This window comes from Leptonotus elevatus, chromosome 17, assembly GCF_054856555.1.
Source record: "Leptonotus elevatus isolate MCC_2025b chromosome 17, RoL_Lele_1.0, whole genome shotgun sequence".
Taxonomy (NCBI): domain Eukaryota; kingdom Metazoa; phylum Chordata; class Actinopteri; order Syngnathiformes; family Syngnathidae; genus Leptonotus; species Leptonotus elevatus.
The window spans coordinates 8574676-8595355 of NC_141255.1; the positions used below are offsets into that span (position 1 = coordinate 8574676).

Genomic DNA, 20680 nt, shown 5'->3' on the forward strand with positions numbered 1-20680 from the left:
TATTACACCAGATGAACATCACACTTCTGATTTTGCGCATCCACTGGAGGGCGCTCATGCACCACAGTTTGGGAAGCTCTCACCATTCAAGATAACATCAACGTGGCCGTCACACTATGGTTTGACCATTTCTAAAAGAGCGCTTGTGTAGGAGAGGGGGAGTTCTCCAAATTTTTTCAAGATATTGAGAAACTATTCATACAACAGAATAACAGCAAAATGTTAACTAAATTTCCCTTGAGGAATAGAAAGACCCACTTCCAATAGAGCAGGAAAAAATTATTATTTTTTGTTTTACTACTTTTGAACACATTTAAAAATATACTAAGTTAATAAAACACACTTTTTAAAGTATTCTCATTAGTGTCTACTGTCTATTCTCATTTACTTGCTTGCACTGTTCTCCAAATAGAGCAAGATGCCAAGTGTGCTTGCTGCAAGCTGTTAGTCGCTCACACCAGGCGTTCCCGTGTAGGCACAAAGACATTTTATCATTTCGACATTTCCTTCACACGCTGGCCTTTTGGAACTGGAAATTATCTTTAAGCTCTATGTTGCCCTATATGTTGAGGGACAACGTGGCACTCCACTGAAGGCGCTCAACTCTAAATTGGGGGGTGAACACACTAAACATGTCTGTTAAATGGATGTTTTTCTTTTGTTTTTTGTTTATTTTTTGCATGTGTGTGTGTGCAAGGGGAGCGCTTAATTTCAAATTGTAGTGCATCCCAACCCCCTCGGATCCACTGTACTGTAAAATGTTTCAACATGGCAGCCGTCCTGAAGCCCTGCCCACAAGCTGACCTATGAAAACGCAGCAGGCTTTTGGGGTCGCGCGAGAAACGGCAGGCCACTTCCAAGCGCGCTCTGTAGCCATGTGGCTGGCGGCAACGCGAGGCCCCCGTCCGAACCGGAGTTACGTCGGGACATGGCGAGGAATATGAGTAAGGGGAACGGCGCCGGTCGGAGCGCTTCTTTTAACTTCACCATCGACAACATCCTCAACTTGAGGTCGGGTAAGGATGATTCCCGGCAAAACATGGATGAAAAGGACGCCTTTGACGAGGTGTGGGACACCCCCAGACGGCGAGAGGGTGGATCCCGGGAAACAGGTGAGTGAGCTGGATGAAGAACTTATTGCCTCATGCAAATAATGAAACTCCCTATAATGGTTCATTAATATTAATAATGAAAGTCTTTTCTTTTTTTTTCTGGAAAAAAAACACAAATAAAAAAATAAAATAAAATAAAAAAGTAATAATGAAAGTCACCATAAAGGCCATTTTGCAAAACGCTACTAAAATTAATACTAATAAGATTAACAATGCTAATAGTATCATTTATTATTGTTATGATCACTATTATTATTATATGTTTCAGGCATCTTGTTTCAACATTTAATATGTACTTTTCTTTACGTCTTTGTTGTTGATGTCAATTGGGATGTTGTCTGAAATAAACACATTAATATTATATTGTTATAATTATAGCTCCCATAAAGACAATTTAGTAATAAGAAACAAAAGCCATTTCAATAGGGTCGTGCTCCGTTCTCAGGCTCTAACATTACTGCTACTTTTAATGTATTTGACCACAATTACTGTAATTTATCAAAATGAGGCTCTTTAGGAAAAACAAAAAACGTACTTACATTCTGGCGCATTTCTGCAGTTTTCTTGGATGACTTTCAAAGGCGTCCCAGTTGACGTTGATTTCATTCTATTTAAAAAAAAGAAGGAAAAAAAGGCAAAGAAAAACGTTAATAGCAAATACAGAATACATGCTGGTTGAATACTGTACAAATACATAAAAATATAGCTAATGCAGATAATATCTAATTTAATATGATTTTGATGGCCACTACAAGGTTGTTGTTTTTTAAATGCACTCATGTGGAAAAAAATAAAACACCTGCAACGTGTTATATATTTTTTAATGCACTGAAAATAATAATGAAAATGATTTGTTTCTTTCTACAGTAAAAAAAAAAACATGAATAGTTCACATATATTATTTAAATAACAAAATGATAGTTACAACCTGTAAGTGTATTGTACACAAAGAATATGACATAAATCAAATATAGTATGAGTATTAGATATATAAAAAAATATATATAAACTTTTTTGGAGGGAGGAATTTATTCATCCATTCAAACTAGGTGAGTTTATTAAATCATACTGTATGACGAAAGTAAATACATCTTCTGTGGACTTCATTAGAATGCATTTTTTTTAATTACAATCAGTGTATTATTTGGCATTTCCATTTTCAATTTGGAAAACACAACATGAAAATGATTGGGTATGTTTTGGAGTATTTTTAGCCCCCAAAATGACCTTTTCTCATATTTCAATTTTAGGCTCAGATCAAAAATAGGAACATTTAAAATGTGCAACAGAAATGTGTTTGATTTGATTATTTAATCAGTGGCAACAAACACTTTTGTTTTTTTGGTGATTGATTAAAAAAAAAAAGCCTATAAAAATAACAGGGATTCTATTATTGTTGACAGCCCTCAGCAACACATCAGACGTGCGGCCCGCCACGTCCAGCGCCAGCAGCAGCCCTGTCGCCAGCAAGAAGAAGACGCGCACTATCTTCTCCAAGAGACAGATCTTCCAACTGGAGGCCACGTTCGACATGAAGCGCTACCTGAGCAGCTCCGAGCGAGCGGGCCTGGCCAGCGCGCTGCAGCTGACCGAGACCCAGGTAAAGATCTGGTTCCAGAACCGGCGCAACAAGCTCAAGAGGCAGCTATTGGCGGACGACGACGGGCAGGCCGGCGCGCCCGTGCACGCCATTTACAAAGAGAGCGAGCGTCTACTGGGCGGATGTCTGCTTCCAATGGCCTTCCCAGTCTTCTATCCCAACAACATCTACTTGTCCAACACGGCCAAATGTTTTGGACTTTTCGATGCAGACAGATGAGTACAGACATGCCCCGAAAGACACAGGGAGCTGTTTCTACTTGGACCGTGCAAAATTGCTCAACAATTGAGTTGTTGTCAATGCATGTAGGCAGAGGACGGTTCATAGAACACAAAAGGTCAACAGGCAAACTGACTTTGGGACACGAAATTTCAGGCATGTAACATAGAGCCACCAAAAGTCTCAAGAAGCCATTTTGTTGTTGTGAAAAGTGTGAAACTGCTATTATTCTGTTGCATGAATGGCAACTGATGGACTTGAAGGGAAACTGTATGTTCTGCCATCTAGTGGAAGAGCATTGAATTGTTCTACTTGTCACTATACATCACTGGTATAGATAGAAAGATGATCAAAGACACATTTGTAGAAAATAAACAATAATTTCTTAACCAATTAGTCATTTGTAAACGATTTATTTTCTACTTTTGAATGCATTGCATGCATTTTGGGGGTGTTTTTTAGGGGGGGGGGGGGGTTCATATTTTACCATATTGCTGCAGTCACATTTTACAGTGCCACCTTAAGATATGAGTCATCCGATATAAGAGTTCTTATTTATTTTTGCTTTGGCTGATGAGCGCTGACGGTGACAATGAACTCAGTTCATCCGATTTCACAATAAACAGCTAAGAGTGAACAATTCAACAACAACAAAAAAACTTCAAGGCGTAAAATCCACTCCCAGCTCAAGTTTAATCAAAACTAAACTAAACAAACAGATTAAAACATTGTATTTTTCTAAATCAACGAAGCCACACTGGACAACCTCTGCTAGCTAAATGCTAACATATAGTGGGAAATTAGCATACTAACCATTAGCATCAATAATCACAATAGTCTTTTTACAACTTTTTAAGAAATGGATATTTGAATATAAGTACAGAGGTCATATAACAATACTCACGGTAGTTCTTTTTACTGAGTAGTAATCAAAGAAGTAGTCTATCCTTCTTCATTTGTGTCTGCATGCCTGTATCAGAGCCATATATTGAGAGAGTTTGGCCAACTCGGTTTTGGGCAGGGTTAAAAGATGTCATGTGACCAGCAGTTAACTAATCACGCTGTGATTGGTCACACTGTGATTGGTCAACTGCTGGTCACATGACAAATGGATGCCATCTTGTTACCATGCTGAAACAGAGTTGGCCAAACTCTCTCTATATACAGCTCTGGCCTGTATTATACAGTACTGCCCCCCCCCCCCCCCGGTGGTCAAGGTGGGCACACCAGAAGGAGCAGCACAATAAAATTGAATGCAAAAACTGTTTCATCTTTACACTCTATTTGAATGAATGAATACAATTTATTTCGATCAGATATAAAAGAAAACAAAATACTACACACAGGTCGCCATAAAATTATGTCCTTTAAAATAAATAAAATATCGTATCTCAAGGCACTGCTGCATTTCCACTTTTTAAAGTTCCATTGTTATTTCAAAATTGCCTGGTTGCAGTTCAAAATAAAGGTTTCACCCTGGAAGTTTCTTTCAAAAATCGGAACAAATCGGCCCAAGTGACAGAAGTGATTGTGTCACATTGTTAGTGCATTTGATCGCTAAAGGTGATTGCGCTTGGCTTGGAGATACGCCGAGATTGACGCCAGAGGGGGTTTCAGCTGCTCGCCAGACTTTCTGACGCTCATGCTGTCGGACATTTTGACGCATTTTGAGGGTCACGCGGTTTCAATTCAGCATAACATGCAAGTGATAATTGCGAAATGCTGACAAGACTTTCTGTCAATGAGATGTTGGAAAGTTCAGTCACGTAACGTTCTTCTCATTGTGTTATGACTTCATTCTCTTCATTCGTCTTGCATTACAATCTTATTCTTGTAACTTCACAACTTTAATTCTCATATTATGACATAATTTACGAGTTAATTTTTCTAAAACTATGACATTACCCTGGAATTTACTGTCCATTTTTTCTCTCTCACAACATTCCAAATCAGAGGTGTCAAAATTAATTGGCTAATCTACAACTATTTTAATAATCTAGTAATTATTTAGAGCTATTGTTTAAATTTGTCCAAATCTTGAGATCTCAGCCGCTCAACAGTAATTATTTTTTGACATCTGTAGTCCTTCATGAAAGCAAACTGGTAATCGTTTGAGTTTAATCAAAATAAGACATTTGCAAATATCTGCTTTTTCTTTTGGGAAACAATGACTGAACCAGCAATTGAATCCGTTTCAAAAAGGTTGATGAGTAAAATAGTAATCCCTCTTGTGTAGTATTGTTTAATTGTTATTTAGTTGTTATTTAATCATTACACAATACTAAATAAATAACAATAATTGGCAATAAACAGCAATAGGGAAAAAAAGTGAACTAAAATTGTATTTGATTATTCGATTCATCGAAGGAATAATCGATAGAGTAATCAATTCCAAAAATATTTGATAGCCCAACACTATTTCGAAATGTGCAACATTTTTCTTGTGATTTACACCATTTTGTTTTCAGTGTGCTCCTATTTAATAGTGCTTGGTACAACCGTGTCCTCTTTCTTTTTTTTCCTTTTTTTTTGAAGAGTCTAGAGAAGGAGCTCATTTGCATACGCACGGAGGGCAGCTCATTCAAAGGGACTGAGTGACACAGCGCTTGACATCCTAAACAAGAGCCCATTCATTAGGAGACGAAACCGGATCGCGACCTGGGGGGACGGCGGCCTTCTTCACAGGCTTTCAGGGGACTTATTGATCAGTCGCTGTGGTGGACGTTGCGGTCTGCAGTGACAGAGGGTCTCTGTAAATTGAATGGGGGCTGAGGGATTACAACCCGGGTGTATCAGATGAAAGGCACACGTGGCGGCGACATGACTGAGGCCAAAGGTTAAACATGCTCATCCCGAAGGGCCTCCCAAGGAGCTAAATAGCTAAATGTGACAGACGCCATAATATTATGACGTTTTAACTTAAATTACGAAATTTTCCCCGTAGAAAATAATAAATGTGTTAATACATGCCAAAAATAAACAATGAACGGATTAAATTTAACAATGGATGCTACTCCTACGACGCCAAAATTGACTGCCGTTGACTCTTTAAGGAGACTTCAGAAGCGCTTGTGAGGTGTTTTTAAGACCAGCATACATACGGGAATCGATAGCACATGGGAGGAAACTGATACTTGACACTAATGGACAGTGGGAATTGTAAAAGAGGCTGGAATTCATTTTGATACGGACATCACAGGCCAGTTGGGCTCCAAGGGGGCGAGAGGAGAGGGAGGTCGCAGGTTGCTTTGACAGCCTAGCCGCTCTTAATGGAAGCTTATCGACTGACCAACATGTGACCGGGAGGCACAATGTCTGAGTTTGCCTAACTCAAAGTGATTGCATGACACTTTTTTTGGGGGGGTAATAGCACTACAAGAATGCTAATATTATAAACTCTAATATAAATATATATAGAGAGGGTAGATGTTGATGTCACAGCAACAAACATGCTATATTATTCAGACTGTACCAAGTTTGGCTCTTGAGCAGAAAAAGTTTGGCAAAGGTTGTTTTTGCCTTTTAGCCGCAGGCAGAAGCTGCTACCGCTAACTCGACACATGCTACAGATTAGCTCCGCTCCGCTAACTCGACTGTTTGATCTCAACACCACAAATGGATGCAAGGTGAAGAAACGGCGGTGTAATTATGATGGATGATGACAAGAAGAGGAAGCCATTACCTAATAGCTTATATTAGCAAGCGCAAAGGTGTTTTAGTTTCTGTCTCGTTCTTGTCAGAGCGCACACGCTGCCTATGGCAGAAACCACCGCCAGCTACGATGAGCTCAGAATTATTGTCTTGTAATGTTATCTTGTCTTGTAGTGTTCATTAGTGGGCTGCAACAAGCCATTGGTCAAAAGTGAAATTGAATCACAGATGGCTTCATATATATTTTTGGCAATGATTTCAAAATTGTCTTTACTTTTCCTCTAGCACATTAGGTTTTTGGGATATTTTCATTTTTTTCGCTTTTAAGTTTGACTGATAAAAGTTTGCGCAATACGGATTTTACCTTAGAGCTATTTATTACGTTTCAGAAAAAAAGATTCCACTTGTTGCTGAACATAACCCTTAATTTATTAATATTACTATATTATTATTATTATTATTATTATTATTATTATTATTATTATTATTATTATTATTATTATTATTATTATTATTATTATAAAAATCAAGGGCAGATTCAGAATCAGCACCAAAAAAAATCTAGAAAAGTTTACTTGCATCACTGATTACAAAAATATGTAAAATTTGTTGACTGGTATAATCGATTTTTCCGTCAATAATTTTCTTAATGAATCATATAAAAACATGTTTTCAATTCCATCCATTTATTTAAAAACATGATTTCAAATCCTTATTTCTTTGCTTCTGTAAAGCCCTTTTGATTTGCTTTGTGTTCAAATGATGCAATAAACACGAACTTGTTTTCCTCATTCAAGTTTCGTAAAAAAACAAATTTACTCGTTTTGTCAAATTTTTATGGCTGAGTAGCATAAGTAACACTTATGAAATCGGACAGGCGACATATTATAATTATCATCTAAATAAGATGCAAACAATGGCAGCAAAAATGAACTGAGAATGAAAATAGTGGTGCGAGTGTCATCTGTTCAGATCATTGCAGCACAACCTTCTTCCTCAAGGCTATGCTATTGTTGGGTTTGTTTTTTTGTTGTTGCTTGTCCTTTTTTTTTTGAGGCAGTTAGCTCGTGCTCAAAGTTGTCACGCCCATAAGTGCGGTTGCTTTTGAGACAAGAGGGCAGGAAAAAAACGAGAGGCCTCGGGTCTTGGCCGAAGGAACCCTGAGAAGCGTGCGCTGATTCGGCCCGACACTCACTGCCACATTTCGGCCAGCTGCCGCCGACTCGCAGGCGCTCCAAGCAGCTAGCTGCCATGTTCTTTTGTACGATCTAGCTCAGACTCTTAAAGACAAGTTTTTTTTCTACAGTATTTTTTTTCTAGTAAAACACGCCTTTACATTTTATTGTCATACTGTAAATATGAAATTTGTTTTCTCTATGGAAAATCTCTTTTTTTCCGCAGTGTCCCCAACCCCCTCCCCACCCAAATAATGGTAACATTCCTGTGAACATTCAGGATTTTTTTTCTCACATTATTGCATTTTTCATATTAGCTTTTTTTTCTCATTACATCATTACAGTCTCTGTTTGCAACATCCCATCCAGGTATTTTCTTTATCTATTCAAAAATGCTTGAAGAGTTTTTCCTGAGCGCGTCATAATGCAAATATATATATTTTTTAAATATATACCGTAATATGTTTGTACTAGGTGACTAAAGTGTGTTCCACTTGGCATCATTCAATATCGTGCTAAAAGAAAATCGCACTGACTGAAATAAGGTTGCAAATAACAATTATTTTAATAATCGATTAATCTGTTGAGTGTTGAGTTGAGTTTTTTTATTAATGGATGAACTGGATTCTTTACAAAAAATTGTATTAATGTCATAGTTTGATTCAAATACAAGGCATTATTTCAAATGGACAGTGTAGAAAATGAACCAACAAATTAATTATGATACAATTACTGGTTCAGTCTGTACCATGTCAGAAAATAGACATAAAAAGTTGATAATTGTAATCCAAAGTAAAAGCAAATGTTTTATTTTGAGTCAACTCAAAGCTGCTTTAATTGAGGACTACAGATATCGGAGAACAAGACTTAAAATATTTAAAAAGTCATCTAATTGATTAATTATCATTTTGATAACTGATTAGTTGCATCTCTAGACTGAAATGATGTTTACCTTCAAAATCTTCTCTTGAGTTCAGAAGACACCAGTCACGGGACGCCCCATGTTGTCACTTGCTTCTGGAAAAACACAAAGAAGTATTAGAGAGGAACCATGTGACCAATTCGCCTTGTTTGCGGTGTGGTTTTCAGTGTGATTGTCCGCAAAACACCGGCGCTAGATGAGATGGGCGCAGACAAGGCTCCCGGTGGCTGCGGGTGCTATGTGAAGACCAGACCGGGGTCACAAGTTGTGTCTCTTTCACTTAAACATTAGCCGCAGCTAAATGGCTGAATGGCGGACATCTCTGGTTTCCTTCCAAAAGCCTTCCTTTTGGTCTTCAGTCAATTAAAAACACGGTGAAATCATCTCATTGTCCAAATGTTTTTGACATTTACACAAATGAGAAATATTACAACAGTTGGATTCCAGCTGATGAAAAAAAATGTCCACGGCAGTGAATGACTTCAGAAATTGACATTCTGCTACCTCTGCTACCATCAAGCATGTTTTACTAGAGTCGCACCACACCCCCTCTGACTTGCTGTTCCTTTTTTTTTTTTTTCTGCAATAAATAAATAGGCATGTGCACGACTGGCTCCTTCCTCTCTATAACAAAGCTCAAACAATTCTCATCTAAATTTCAGTGGGAATTAACTCGCTTTTATTATTGTTGTTTTATTGTTGTGACCGAAAAGAACAAGATCCCGGATACAAGCGGCCGAAATGAGTTTCCTCCGCACTGCGCAGTATGTCCGGGCTCTCCGTTAGATATAGGGTGAGAAGCTCAGTCATCCGGGAGGGACTCAGAGTCAAGCCGCTGCTCCTCCGCATTGAGAGAAACCAGTTGAGGTGGCTCGGGCATCTGGTTTTTGGATTCCTCCTGGACACCTCCCTGGAGAGGTTATGGCATGTCCTAGCGGCAGGAGGCCCCGGGGACGACCCAGGACACGTTGGAGAGACTATAGTCTCTCGGCTGGCCTGGGAACACCTTGGGATCCCGTCAGAGGAGCTGGTTGAAGTGGCTGGGGAGAGGGAAGTCTGGGCTTCCCTGCTAAAGCTGCTGCCGCGACCCAACCCCTGATAAGAGGTGGATAATGGATGGATGGATATGGGGTAGATGCCACGGACTTCCAACTTCCACCCATCAGCGTCGTTTCCGGCCACTGATTATTGCGTTCCAACACTTGCACCCCCACCCCTGCGCCCCTCAACCGCACGCTCCCGACTCTCTGAACTCTCGGACAGACAACTGAGACAGACACATTACACACTCGCACCCGTCGACGGGAACGTGCAATCGAGGGGCACAAAGGAGGAAGCGCTAGAACTGGGACGCGGCCCACACGTCCCAAACAGGAAACGGAAACAAAGCTGATGTGTAAAAACCAGGAAGTCGGAAGTCCCGCCTCCTCCGTGGCGTTATTATTGTTGGCAAATTTGGCAACGGTGATTGTTTCTATTAACTGAGTAACTATTTAAAATTAGTACTGTCAACACAACTTGAATTAATTGCTCTCTATTGGTATCTTTATGAGGGGCAAATCAGCATTAGAAAGACCTGAGTATGATGCAGTGCTCTTTTACCAACAAAAAAATAAGCACAAAATAGTATTGTTCTAAAGATGAACGCCTCTCATCGCCAACATTATCGCTCATTAACACAAGCTAACGTAGTTTATATAGTATGTAGTTGCTGTTGCTCTTGTGCATTAGCAATAGCCTTATATGGTTGATACTTTTTGGCAGATGGTCTTTGGAGAAGCTTAACTCAGAAAAATAATATGGGACTTTGTTTAAATGACATTAAACATTCCTGAATCACAAGCTAACTTACTCACCGAATATTTAGCCACAGCAAGCCATTAGCATGGAAACCATTTCCACGGCTATGAAGGGGTGATGTCGACAAGAAAACAACATCGTGACGTGATGTTGCATACATTCTCAAGAGTTTATATATAATATGAGTTTTTATTTATTCACTCTTTCTTTCCATAAAGCACACAAACGGAGGGAATTACCAGACAAGGTTCTCTTCTAACCCGTTTCCACTTTCCTCAATCCTTTTGGTATGATGGTGAGATATCAAGTAGCGGCCACCTACACGGAGACGTAAGCGCGTCCGCCATATTGAATGTGTCATGGAACGGAATGTAGGCCTATGTCATTTTTGATTTCATGTGACTTTATGATTTTATGTTTTCTCCTTGTGCTTGAGAAATGTCAAATTGTTTTCATGAGAGTTTTCAACTAACAATGTATTTTACCAGTGATGATAAATATTGATATATGAATAGTACTGTAAATATTTAATTTCTCTCTATATCATAACCAGATGTGGATGTAGATCTGACGTGGGGTTTTTGAATGAGCTCTAAAACATTTATATTTGACTGATTTTGACGAATAGTTGTGTAATGTTGTTCAGTAATTTCTATAATATTCCTCACTAGTAGAAAAGCCTCCAATTGTGACAATTGTTTACAGCAGTTTTTCCCCCCCCAGCAGAATGAACCATACAAAGAATGCATGGATGGATGGACTTTTATTTTTAATAGTTACAATTTTACATTTAATAAAATGCCCATTGAAAAAAAATAATTTTCTTCAAAATTTCATGGTAAGACCTCTTCAACAGACAGTAATAGTAGAATACAGAAAAGTGGTGAGTCAAAAAGTCAAGATCACATAACTTTTTCTGGAAACTATCCAGCATACTTTTCTTCTGGAAAATGGAAGATATTATGAGCAAAGGCCAGAACCATGTGAAACACTACACCACACTGAGCACCGCGATGTGGGACGCTTATGCACGCTGTCGTCGGAAGCGATACGGCGTTAAGGATGTGAATGCTTGAAAGCTTGTCGTTTATCAGCATTATTCATGCTGGGCTCAGGGTTTGGCGTCTTCTCGTGCGTTAGTCATGACTTTCATTTGACGGGACAGTGTAAGTAACCACAAGCCATAAATCATGTTGTGTCCTGAATGGAAAACACCGCGGTGTTGCTTCCACGGCACTCAACACTGAACACAAATGATGTCATTATGTTGCAGTCAATGAAAGGAATCCTCCCTTTGAAAAACATGGCACTGAAATGATTTATGTGAATTATCAAATCATATACATGTACACAAATGTGGACTCGTATTTATGGTCTGACGATCCCAGATTTTGACTGGCGTGTGGATTTGGAATTAGTGATATATGAGGGTTCACTGTACAAGTGTGAAATAAGGTGCACAAATGTAATTAGATAATACAGGAGAGCAAAGCGTTAAGCATGAAAAACGTGAGCTAGTGGCTCAAGAGCAGCCAGGTGGGAGACGGCGCTCCCGGCAGGACGAAGTAGTTCCACCACCAGGGCTTCTCCACTCTCTCCGTACGACCTTGGCCCACGTCCGCCATTTGGGTGTAGCGTTCGTACTGGTTGTTGGGATCGAAGCGTTCGTAGGCCGCGTCTGCCGCCGCCTCCTCCTCCAACTGGTCGGGCTCCAGCGGCGCCTTCTCCAGGACAAAGTCCACCCGTCCGGCGGAGTGCATCATGGGAGGTAGGTGGATTTTCTTGGCCGCTCGTGAGTAACCGGGCGCAGTGGCCGACACGATGTGAATGCCCGGGCTGAGGAGGCGCCAGTATTCTCCGTTTTCAGCTGTTTCAGGAGAAAAAAGGGGTGTTGATTTTTAGACTTGCTGAGAAAAACAATAAACAAAACTGTAGTGTTGAGGTTCAACAGATCAGCTAATACAAGTTTGTTTATATACTTCAAGTCAGCCATTTTTTTGTATTAACCTTTATTTATCCAGGTTAAGCAATAGAGAACAGATTCCCATTTACAATGCTGAGTAATGCAAAGCAAAATAAAAACAAATGTTATAGTTACATAATCTGTATTAACTATAGCTATAGACGTCAAAAATTCATTTGAACTATTTCTATTAGTTTCACATTTTTTCCCCACTTTTGTTAACAAGAGTATGAAAACCTAGACATTTTTTTATTGTACATTTAGAACATATATAAAAATTGTGATTAATCTTGAGTTAATTAGTGAAGTCATGTGATTAATTAAAAAAAATTACAAAAATTAATCGCCTGATGCCCCTAATAAAAAAAAAGAAAAGGAAAGATTATTAAAAATTAGGGGCGTCAGACGATTACATTTTGTATTTGTAATTTATCGCATTACTTCAATAGTTAACTCACGATTAATCAAAATTTCCGTTCTAAATGTACAATAAAAAAAATTCTAGGTTGTCACACTCAAAAAACTTTGAAACTAATAGAAATAGTTGCCATTTTAAATTTGGCAGGGACATGAAGCAGTGAAACATTTACAAGAAATGCATGATTCGAAACACGGATGCTAACAGCAGTTGGCAAACACATATTGTATTTACCTGTAGTAATGTCATGGCGTATTCCTCGCACCGACACCTTTGCACCTTTGATTCCGTTTCCCTCTGCATCTCTTACAATACCTTTGATACCACGGTGGACCTGAGGAGAATTTTTTTTTTTTTTTTAAAGGCATCCAAAGAAGAACAGCAGAAAGGCCAAGAATGCTTACTGCTTCTATAAACGACATCAACGCCTCCTGGTTTTCATGCCAGCTGATAAACAAATCCTCCTCAGGTGGGAATTTCTCACATCCCAACTCTACTGTAATTTCAAAGCAGTTGGTGTGGAGGTAGTTGAAGTCTTGCATTCCTGGCCACCAAACAAATACAAACAAACGAACAAAAAAGGGGAAAAAACAGCGTCGTTAACCCAGAGAGGCTTAGCGGCATAACTTTTGGTCATTTGGCTCCCTCCAGCGGCCACGTCCGGAACTGTCTCACCTCCTGTGTTGCTGGCCCACTGCGCTCCATTCACGGTTCCTCTGTGACTGTGAGAGTAAGCCGAGCCACAGCGAGTGTTCCCGTTGTACATGCTTTCATGTGTGCTTGCGTAGCTTCTGGACAGAAACTTAAATACCTGAAAAATATTCATTTGCATTCATCTCTAACAGAAAGGATTACGTATGGGCACCAGGTAGCATATTCTAAAAATAATGATCAAATAACAGAACAATGCATAAAAAAAAATTGCTGACCTTGTCATCCGGCGTTGGGGAGAACAGATTAAGATCTAGCGGGTGCTTGGAGCGATCGTACGGGTAGGACACCACCAGATCGCCGCCGTGGAAGTTAGCGGACAGCACAAACGGGATGGAGCGGATCCATTTCATCACGGCATACGTCTCGGGTGCCACCTTTGCCGAGCAGCAAAAAGAACAGGTTGTGTCCATGTGTGCCGGATTGATCAAACCAAACGTCATGCCGTACCTTGCCAAACCAGTAATGGTCAGGGATTGGGATGTGGTCGGTGCGGTAGCCTTTTTGGCGGCGGCGACTGTAAACGATGGAAGTCAAATCGGGGAAGTTTCTATTCAGGTCGATGTTCTGGCCGTTGTTCCTGCCCACGTTGGGGGAACTATAGCCACGACCCTAGAAAATCCACACAAAACACAAATCGTAAAATAGCTCTCAGGTTTTATTCTGAAAAAGTATTTAGTAATTTACATTTTTGGAAGGCAATTTAACGTAATGCGCAGACCACTGGGCTTCATTTTACAATGAAAAAAAAATGCACTCCAAAAATAATTACTATCAAATTTATTTTAAATAAAAGTTAAGTGAATATTGTACTAAAATAAATGCTTACAAACAAACAGTTCTTCCGCATTAAATGCAACTGATCTGTAAGGCAATGGAGTGATTATTTTTGTTACCACCAGAGGGAACCCCTGTCGCACTTTCCATAAAAAAAAAATAAAAAAAAATAAAGAGTCTTATGACAGTTTTTTTTCCTGGTAATGATGACTTTATATCAACTTCTAGCACAGAAACATGACAATGTGAATTTTTATATATTTTTTTAATTTGAAAGCTACAAGTTATTCACATAATAGTATGCCTTTTTATGCTTTTTATTTGGAAAAAATAACACTATTTTATCATATTAAACATTTTGTAACTTTCTTCGCAACTTTATGACTTTTTCCATTTGTTATTCTCAGAATAGTTCAACATTTTTCTTACACCACTGCGTCTTTTTAATCCGAATGTGCCATTTTTAATTTTAAAAACAGACTAGAATCTGTAGGATTCTAATATTGTAATATTTCAACTTCCTGTCTTGTATTATGTAGTGGTGGGAATCTTTGAATGTCTCACGATTTGATTCGATTCTGATTTTGGGGCGTGCGATTCGATTCAGAATCGATTTTCGATTAAGAACGCTTTTTGATTCAAAATTATTTGATTGTCAATTATTTTTGCTTCAATTTATAGATGTTCAAGGAATCGTAATGATTTACTCCAGTCTGACTCACTAATACTTGCGGCACTTTTATCACTCAAAAGAACGGCTCCAAGCTGCAAAAAAAACAACTTTTATTGGAATAACTTGATCGTGACTTTTTCCTTCTACTCTCTAATGTGGCTACAACTTAACAGTGTATCAGACCGTGTGGAACCACACTGCCCCTAAGTGGCCAAATCGGGTACACCATGAACAGTGCTCCCAATAACGGCACACACAAACAAAGGGAAATTAAAAATAATTTAAATGAAATAGATTTTGGGACATTTAAAATCGATTCTGAATCGTACTGAATGAGAATCGTGATTCTTATAAGAATCGAATTTTTGGCCCACCCGAAGTATTATGACAGATTTTGAAATTAATTTACATCTTAATTCTAACGATACGACTAGATTCTCCAAGTGGTATTGCCATACCACTTCAGTGCTTATTTTCAGGTACTTATTTTCCTGTAACATTGAACATTTTGTCATATATTTAACTTAAAATTATAAGGAATTGAATTGTATTCACATTATACAATTTTGCTCAAAAAATGTCTTGTTTTAATTTTAAAAATAATAATAATTTGCATACTATTAAGATTTTTTTTAATTAATATTTATTTGTATTTTTTTTAAAGAAAAAGATTCCCTGATCAGCACTGACCACTTCATCATCGTCGTCGTCGGCGCCGCTGTTCCTGTCGTTTTGGCCGGAAAGCGCCGCCTCGAAGCCGTCGGGGTTCATGGAGGGCAGGATGTGGATGCGCGTGGTGTTGACCAGGGTGCGCACGCGCTCGTTGCCCAGGCGGTACTCGGAGCACAGGGACTGCGCCAGGTAGACCAGCATCTGGCGACCCACCACCTCGTCCCCGTGCATGTTGGCCACAAACTTCATCTCCGGCTCCACTGCGCAAAAATACTTGCTCAGGACCAGTGGATGGATTCTGAATGGATGGTTTTGACAGAAGCGAACTTACGCAACTCGTGTTGTCCGGGGCTGTCGGAGAACTCGATGACCAGCAGCTCCTTGCCCTCGGCGCTGCGGCCGATGCTGTAGGTTCTGGCGATGTCGGCGCATTCCTGCTCCGTCCTCTTCAAGATGCTGTTCAGCTGAGCGTTGGAGTGATACGTGTATTTGATTTTTAGCGCTGGTTCCACCGGGGGCACGTCCAAGAACATGTAGTCGTCATCGCCGTCCGATTGCGCTGCCACCAAAGGAATGAGTCGACTTTTAACAACTGGCACCCAGCCAACAGAATGTTTTTGAATCCGGTAATTTATATTCAATACAGAGCAGTGATAGCAAACATAAGTTATGACTGTTCAATTGTATGGGAAATTTGAATCAGCCTAATTTCCTATGACTTAAATAACTTTATTCTCAAAACAGTTCTAATTTTTTTCTTTGATTTTAATTTACTGTAGTAAAAACTTCATTCTCACAACTTTAAAAAAACATCATTAATTCTCATAATACTGTACAGTGTAATTGAGGGGGGAAAAAACTTGTCCATGGGCTTGGAATGTTTCTCGACACTAAAGTCGGGTCACGTGACGGCAAAAATCAAGATCAGAATGAAATAAAAACAAGTGTCCAATGAAAACAGTCGGAAGAAAAAGGGAGGCTGGGGAAATCTGGCATTCCACTCGAACTTTCTTGGACCCAGACGAGTAAGTGTGCATGCCAGATGGGAACATTCCGCAGCAAAACCAAACCAAAATGTTTTAACTCGAAGCATCCCTTTCCCTGAGTTTCACAGACTTTTTTTTTTTAAATCAATTGTTTTCTAATTTGTTGAGTCAAATTAAAATATGAAAATAGTCTTTAGCGAAGATAAGATTTGTTTGTCAATTTAATGACGACATGAAATACAAAAGGACATATTGGCAAGCAAGACAGATTATGATATTGTTTCGAGCTGTGATTCTCTTGTCAATGTACTGCAAATAAACAGGGAATTGCCTCACGTGTTTGTTTACCTATGTTCCTGTTCCGTACAACTCTCTGTTCCTGTTGCTGCAGGATAGTTGTGATTATTCACTAAAGAGCAGTCAGTGGTATCATCCTTTTTGTGCTGTTTCTTTTTAAGAAAATTTGTAATTAGTCTACATTCCTGTTCCTGTGGGATCTCTGTTACTGTTCCTGCTTGGAAGTTGTAAATTTTAAGCTAACAAAGACCATTCAGTGTCACAATCTTTTTAGTGCAGTTTTTTTTTTAAGTTTCCTTAGTCTATGTTCCTGTTGTATGAGATATTGGTTCCTGTTCCTGCATCAAAGTTGTCATTCTTAAACTAACAAAGACCAGTTATGTCATCCTTTTGCCGCGGTTTAAAAAAAATAAATCCTTAACCTACATCCGTGTTCCTGCGAGATCTCTGTTCAGCTTCATAATCCTTACAGTGCTGCTTTTGGGGTAAAAAAAATATTTTTCTGATTTTCTGTTCTGGTTCCTGCAGTGGAGTTAGCAATCTCACTCAACAGTTGAGTGTCATAATGCTGCTGTGATGTTTTTGGAGCAATTTATGAAGTCTGCACTCCTGTTCCTGCTTCTACAGGAGAGTTATCCCTATTCAAATAAGATGATTCAGTAACCCAATCCTTGCTATTTCGACAGTAATATCCTCAATCTAAGTTTCTGTTCCTGCTAAAAGTTAACTATAAATTAAAGCTGTTCAGCGTCCTTACCTTTCTAGTGCTGTTTTTACAGTACTGTAATGTCCTTGATATGAGTTTCTGTTCCTGAAGGTGTCATTTTTCACTGTTCTGCGTCGTATTTTTTTATTGTGCTTTTTTCGTGGAGGGTGGGGACATAATTTGTTTGGACTGATCTCTTGTTTCCTGCTGACTTTCTGGTCCTGTTGCTGCATGAGAACTGTCCTTCGTCCCTGTTAAACAGCAGTTTTTGGTGCAATTTTTTTTTAGTCCGACCTTTAGTTCCATTCCTGTCCAATGTAAAAATCACTATAGGACTGTCATTTCTTTAGTCTGAGTTCTTGTTCCTGCAGGCTGTCCCTTCCTTTTCTGGCATGGCAAATGTCTTCCCCCCCCCCCCCCCCCATTGTCATTCATTGGCGTTAACTTCTTTAGCCTGACAGTTTTCCGTTCCTGTTCCTGCAGGTACTTTTCATTAGTAAAAAAAAAAAAAAAAAGCAGCCGTGAATGCGGCACTCACCTTGTAGGTCGTGGAGCGGGTCGTAGCATCCTTCCTCGTCAGCCACAAAGAAGCGGTCACAGTCCAGGAAATAGGGCCAGGCCATCTGGATCCCCTCGAAAGCGTGGATGCAGCGCTTGCGCGTGGCCTCGCAGACCCGCCGGCATGGCTTCAGCACCTTGTCGTTCTCACAGCGCGGCGCCAGCACAGCGCAGCCCAGCATGCACACTTCCTGGTGGCACTCGCCGCCCAGCAGCGTTTCCAGCACGCTCATGAGGAGGTACTCGACGCCGCTCTCAGCCTCCTGGCGGCTGCCGTGGCCCAGGATGTTGGGGAACAGCGTGTGCGTGTAGGCCATGGCGTCGCAGTACGACAGCTGCATCTCCTCGCATTTGGCTGAAGCGCAAAATGAAAAGGGCAGGGATGGACTTTCAACAAGGTGATTATTAAGTGAAACTCAGCTTTGTAAACATTGCAATGACTAACAGATCCCTGTAGGCGGCGGTGTTGCCTCGCTTTGGATTTGAGATCAAAGATTAGCCGATAAAAACTGGCAAATTACTTGCCATTAAAAGCCCTTTCTCAATCTCATTTTTATTTTTTTATAGTTTGAGGTAGGCTAGTCCCTGTTTTCACCAAAAAAAATAGAAATTCGCCCATTTTAGTAATTTTTTGGGGGGACATTATTGTTTGGCAGTGAGATTGTACATATGATGAGCTGCTGGAAATGAGAATGTGAACATTTCATGCAGCTGTGGATCATCTACAAATGCAACACATGTGACACAGGCCGGATGGCTTTTGAAGTCACATTCCATCAGTGTGACTTATTGTTAGAGACTACTGTAGGTCTTGAAAGCTCCTCCTTGGAAGAGTTTAACACTCACGTTTTTCTTCCACGATTGGCTTGCAGTGACCTGGAAGACACGCAGGCAAAGTTAGAACACATTTTCTTGTCAAATGAAGACATGAAGCATCAAGGTGTGTTTTCATGTTGGTTACATTTTCCTTGTAAAGTCTGCTTTTGTAAAATCACTTTGTTGTTGCAAAACAACAGAAATTTCCAAATTATCATTGAACGTTAGGACGTTTTGGTTAAAATGATAGTATTCTTGCTGAAGTTCATGTAGAATTTATTCATGTAATAATGAATCAAAAAGTTCTGAAAATTCCTGACTTTTCTTGTAATATTCAATTTTTTTTTATCTATATATGTTAAATTATGTCATTAAAAAAATTTGCTTTTATTCTGGTAGGCTTGAGTGTTTTTAGTTTTCATAGCCTACTTGAACTTCAACTGAAAATGTTTAACTTTCACATCGAAATACAACTCGATTCTTGTACAAAAGGCCACTTTCGCTCTCCTAACATTACAAAATACTGTGCAAATTGAACACGTAACCTTCCACTGCAATCCACAGCTGGTTTAATGGAACGTTATGCAGCCACAATCACGATAATGTGAATAAAATGTATATATGGCAATGGCATAACATGAGGTCCAAAGCACTGCATACATAGGAAATACTACTTCGGTCCAGTGTTGACTAAAAATTAGATCTGGGGTAACTTTTTGATTGTGCAAAAGCTGTAAAAGCAGACTGAAAGTTTCGAGGAGGACGGCAGGAAGCGCAACCACGGTGCGTTTTGACGCAGCATGCACGCGTAATGGAATTAGTGGAATGGCAAACAAAACCCACAAACAAAAGCAGACATTACCTCGAACCTCCGAGTCACACCGTGGAGGCAAAGCCGCCACCAGCAGCACGGCGCTGAGAATTTGCAGCGCGATGAGGAGCATGATGCGCATTTTCCACACTTTGTGTTCCAGCGAGTGTGCAAAAAAAAAAGGAAGAAAAAAGAGAGCACTCCCCCTCGTAAGCGCGACTTTATTACAACCTCCGCCGCATCGACATTATATTACGAACCAGCCAAATAGTGTTTTGATGCCAGCGAAAACCAACTAAGAACTAACAAGTTGGGAACTCTGAGGCCCGTTATTGGCTGGCTGACAGGTGACGCGTCGTAAAGTCAAACAGCTGTCGTAAAGGTTGGGGTTTTGGTCACGTGACGTCGCGTAAGCCAATAAGAGGCGTAATCAGGTGTTGTTTGCTGTCCCCTTGTGGTCATTTTATGTTGCTGATGCCTAAATAAGTATCCAAGTACAAATACTTCTACCGCCTGTGGAGAGCCCCTGAATTGATAGCCGGCTTACAGTACAAATATTTGGTTACTGTACTTTAAAGTACTGCCTTTTTTAAACCTGATTTGAGTCCAGAAACCACCTGTGCAATGAAATGTTTTTAATAAGAAACGTGGCATAATTTTACATGAAAGTTGGAAATTTGCAGTGAAATCTAAATTGCTCAGTAGGCTGCAGTAATAATTGTTCTTTGCAGAGGATAAAGAACAGCCTGTGAGTACTGTTATAGTACTGAATCTGTTCTTTAGCCTGTCTGCGGCATTTCCCATTATGAGTTT

At 39.7% G+C, this 20680-nt stretch overlaps 2 protein-coding genes and 1 long non-coding RNA gene across 4 annotated transcripts in view; 1 reads left to right on the forward strand and 2 right to left on the reverse strand.

Moving 5' to 3' along the window:
- Positions 1-10826, reverse strand: part of LOC147159660 (uncharacterized) — a 66239-nt gene extending 55413 nt beyond the window's left edge. The window contains exons 1-3 of one of the 2 annotated variants that reach the window (XR_015090541.1): positions 10719-10826; positions 8710-8774; positions 1652-1719 (exon numbers count right to left, since the gene is read on the reverse strand). This is a non-coding gene — a long non-coding RNA (uncharacterized LOC147159660). Of the gene's footprint in view, positions 1-1651; positions 1720-8709; positions 8775-10535 lie in introns of both variants that reach the window. The other variant, XR_015090540.1, reaches the window with a different exon arrangement.
- On the forward strand, positions 449-3201 carry LOC147159666 (homeobox protein HMX3-like). The gene is made up of 2 exons (XM_086059808.1): positions 449-1112; positions 2516-3201. The coding sequence occupies exons 1-2, from the start codon at positions 929-931 to the stop codon at positions 2929-2931; spliced, it is 600 nt and encodes a 199-aa protein (XP_085915934.1). The 5' UTR covers positions 449-928; the 3' UTR covers positions 2932-3201.
- A 399-nt stretch (positions 10827-11225) lies between the features above and the next one.
- Positions 11226-20230, reverse strand: LOC147159667 (carboxypeptidase Z-like). Its single transcript, XM_086060019.1, has 11 exons — positions 19919-20230; positions 19087-19116; positions 18221-18595; positions 16025-16252; positions 15712-15953; positions 14022-14183; positions 13790-13948; positions 13536-13671; positions 13265-13404; positions 13095-13194; positions 11226-12346 (listed from the first exon to the last, which is right to left on the reverse strand). The coding sequence occupies exons 1-11, from the start codon at positions 20007-20009 to the stop codon at positions 11994-11996; spliced, it is 2016 nt and encodes a 671-aa protein (XP_085916145.1). The 5' UTR covers positions 20010-20230; the 3' UTR covers positions 11226-11993.
- Positions 20231-20680: the final 450 nt, after the last annotated feature.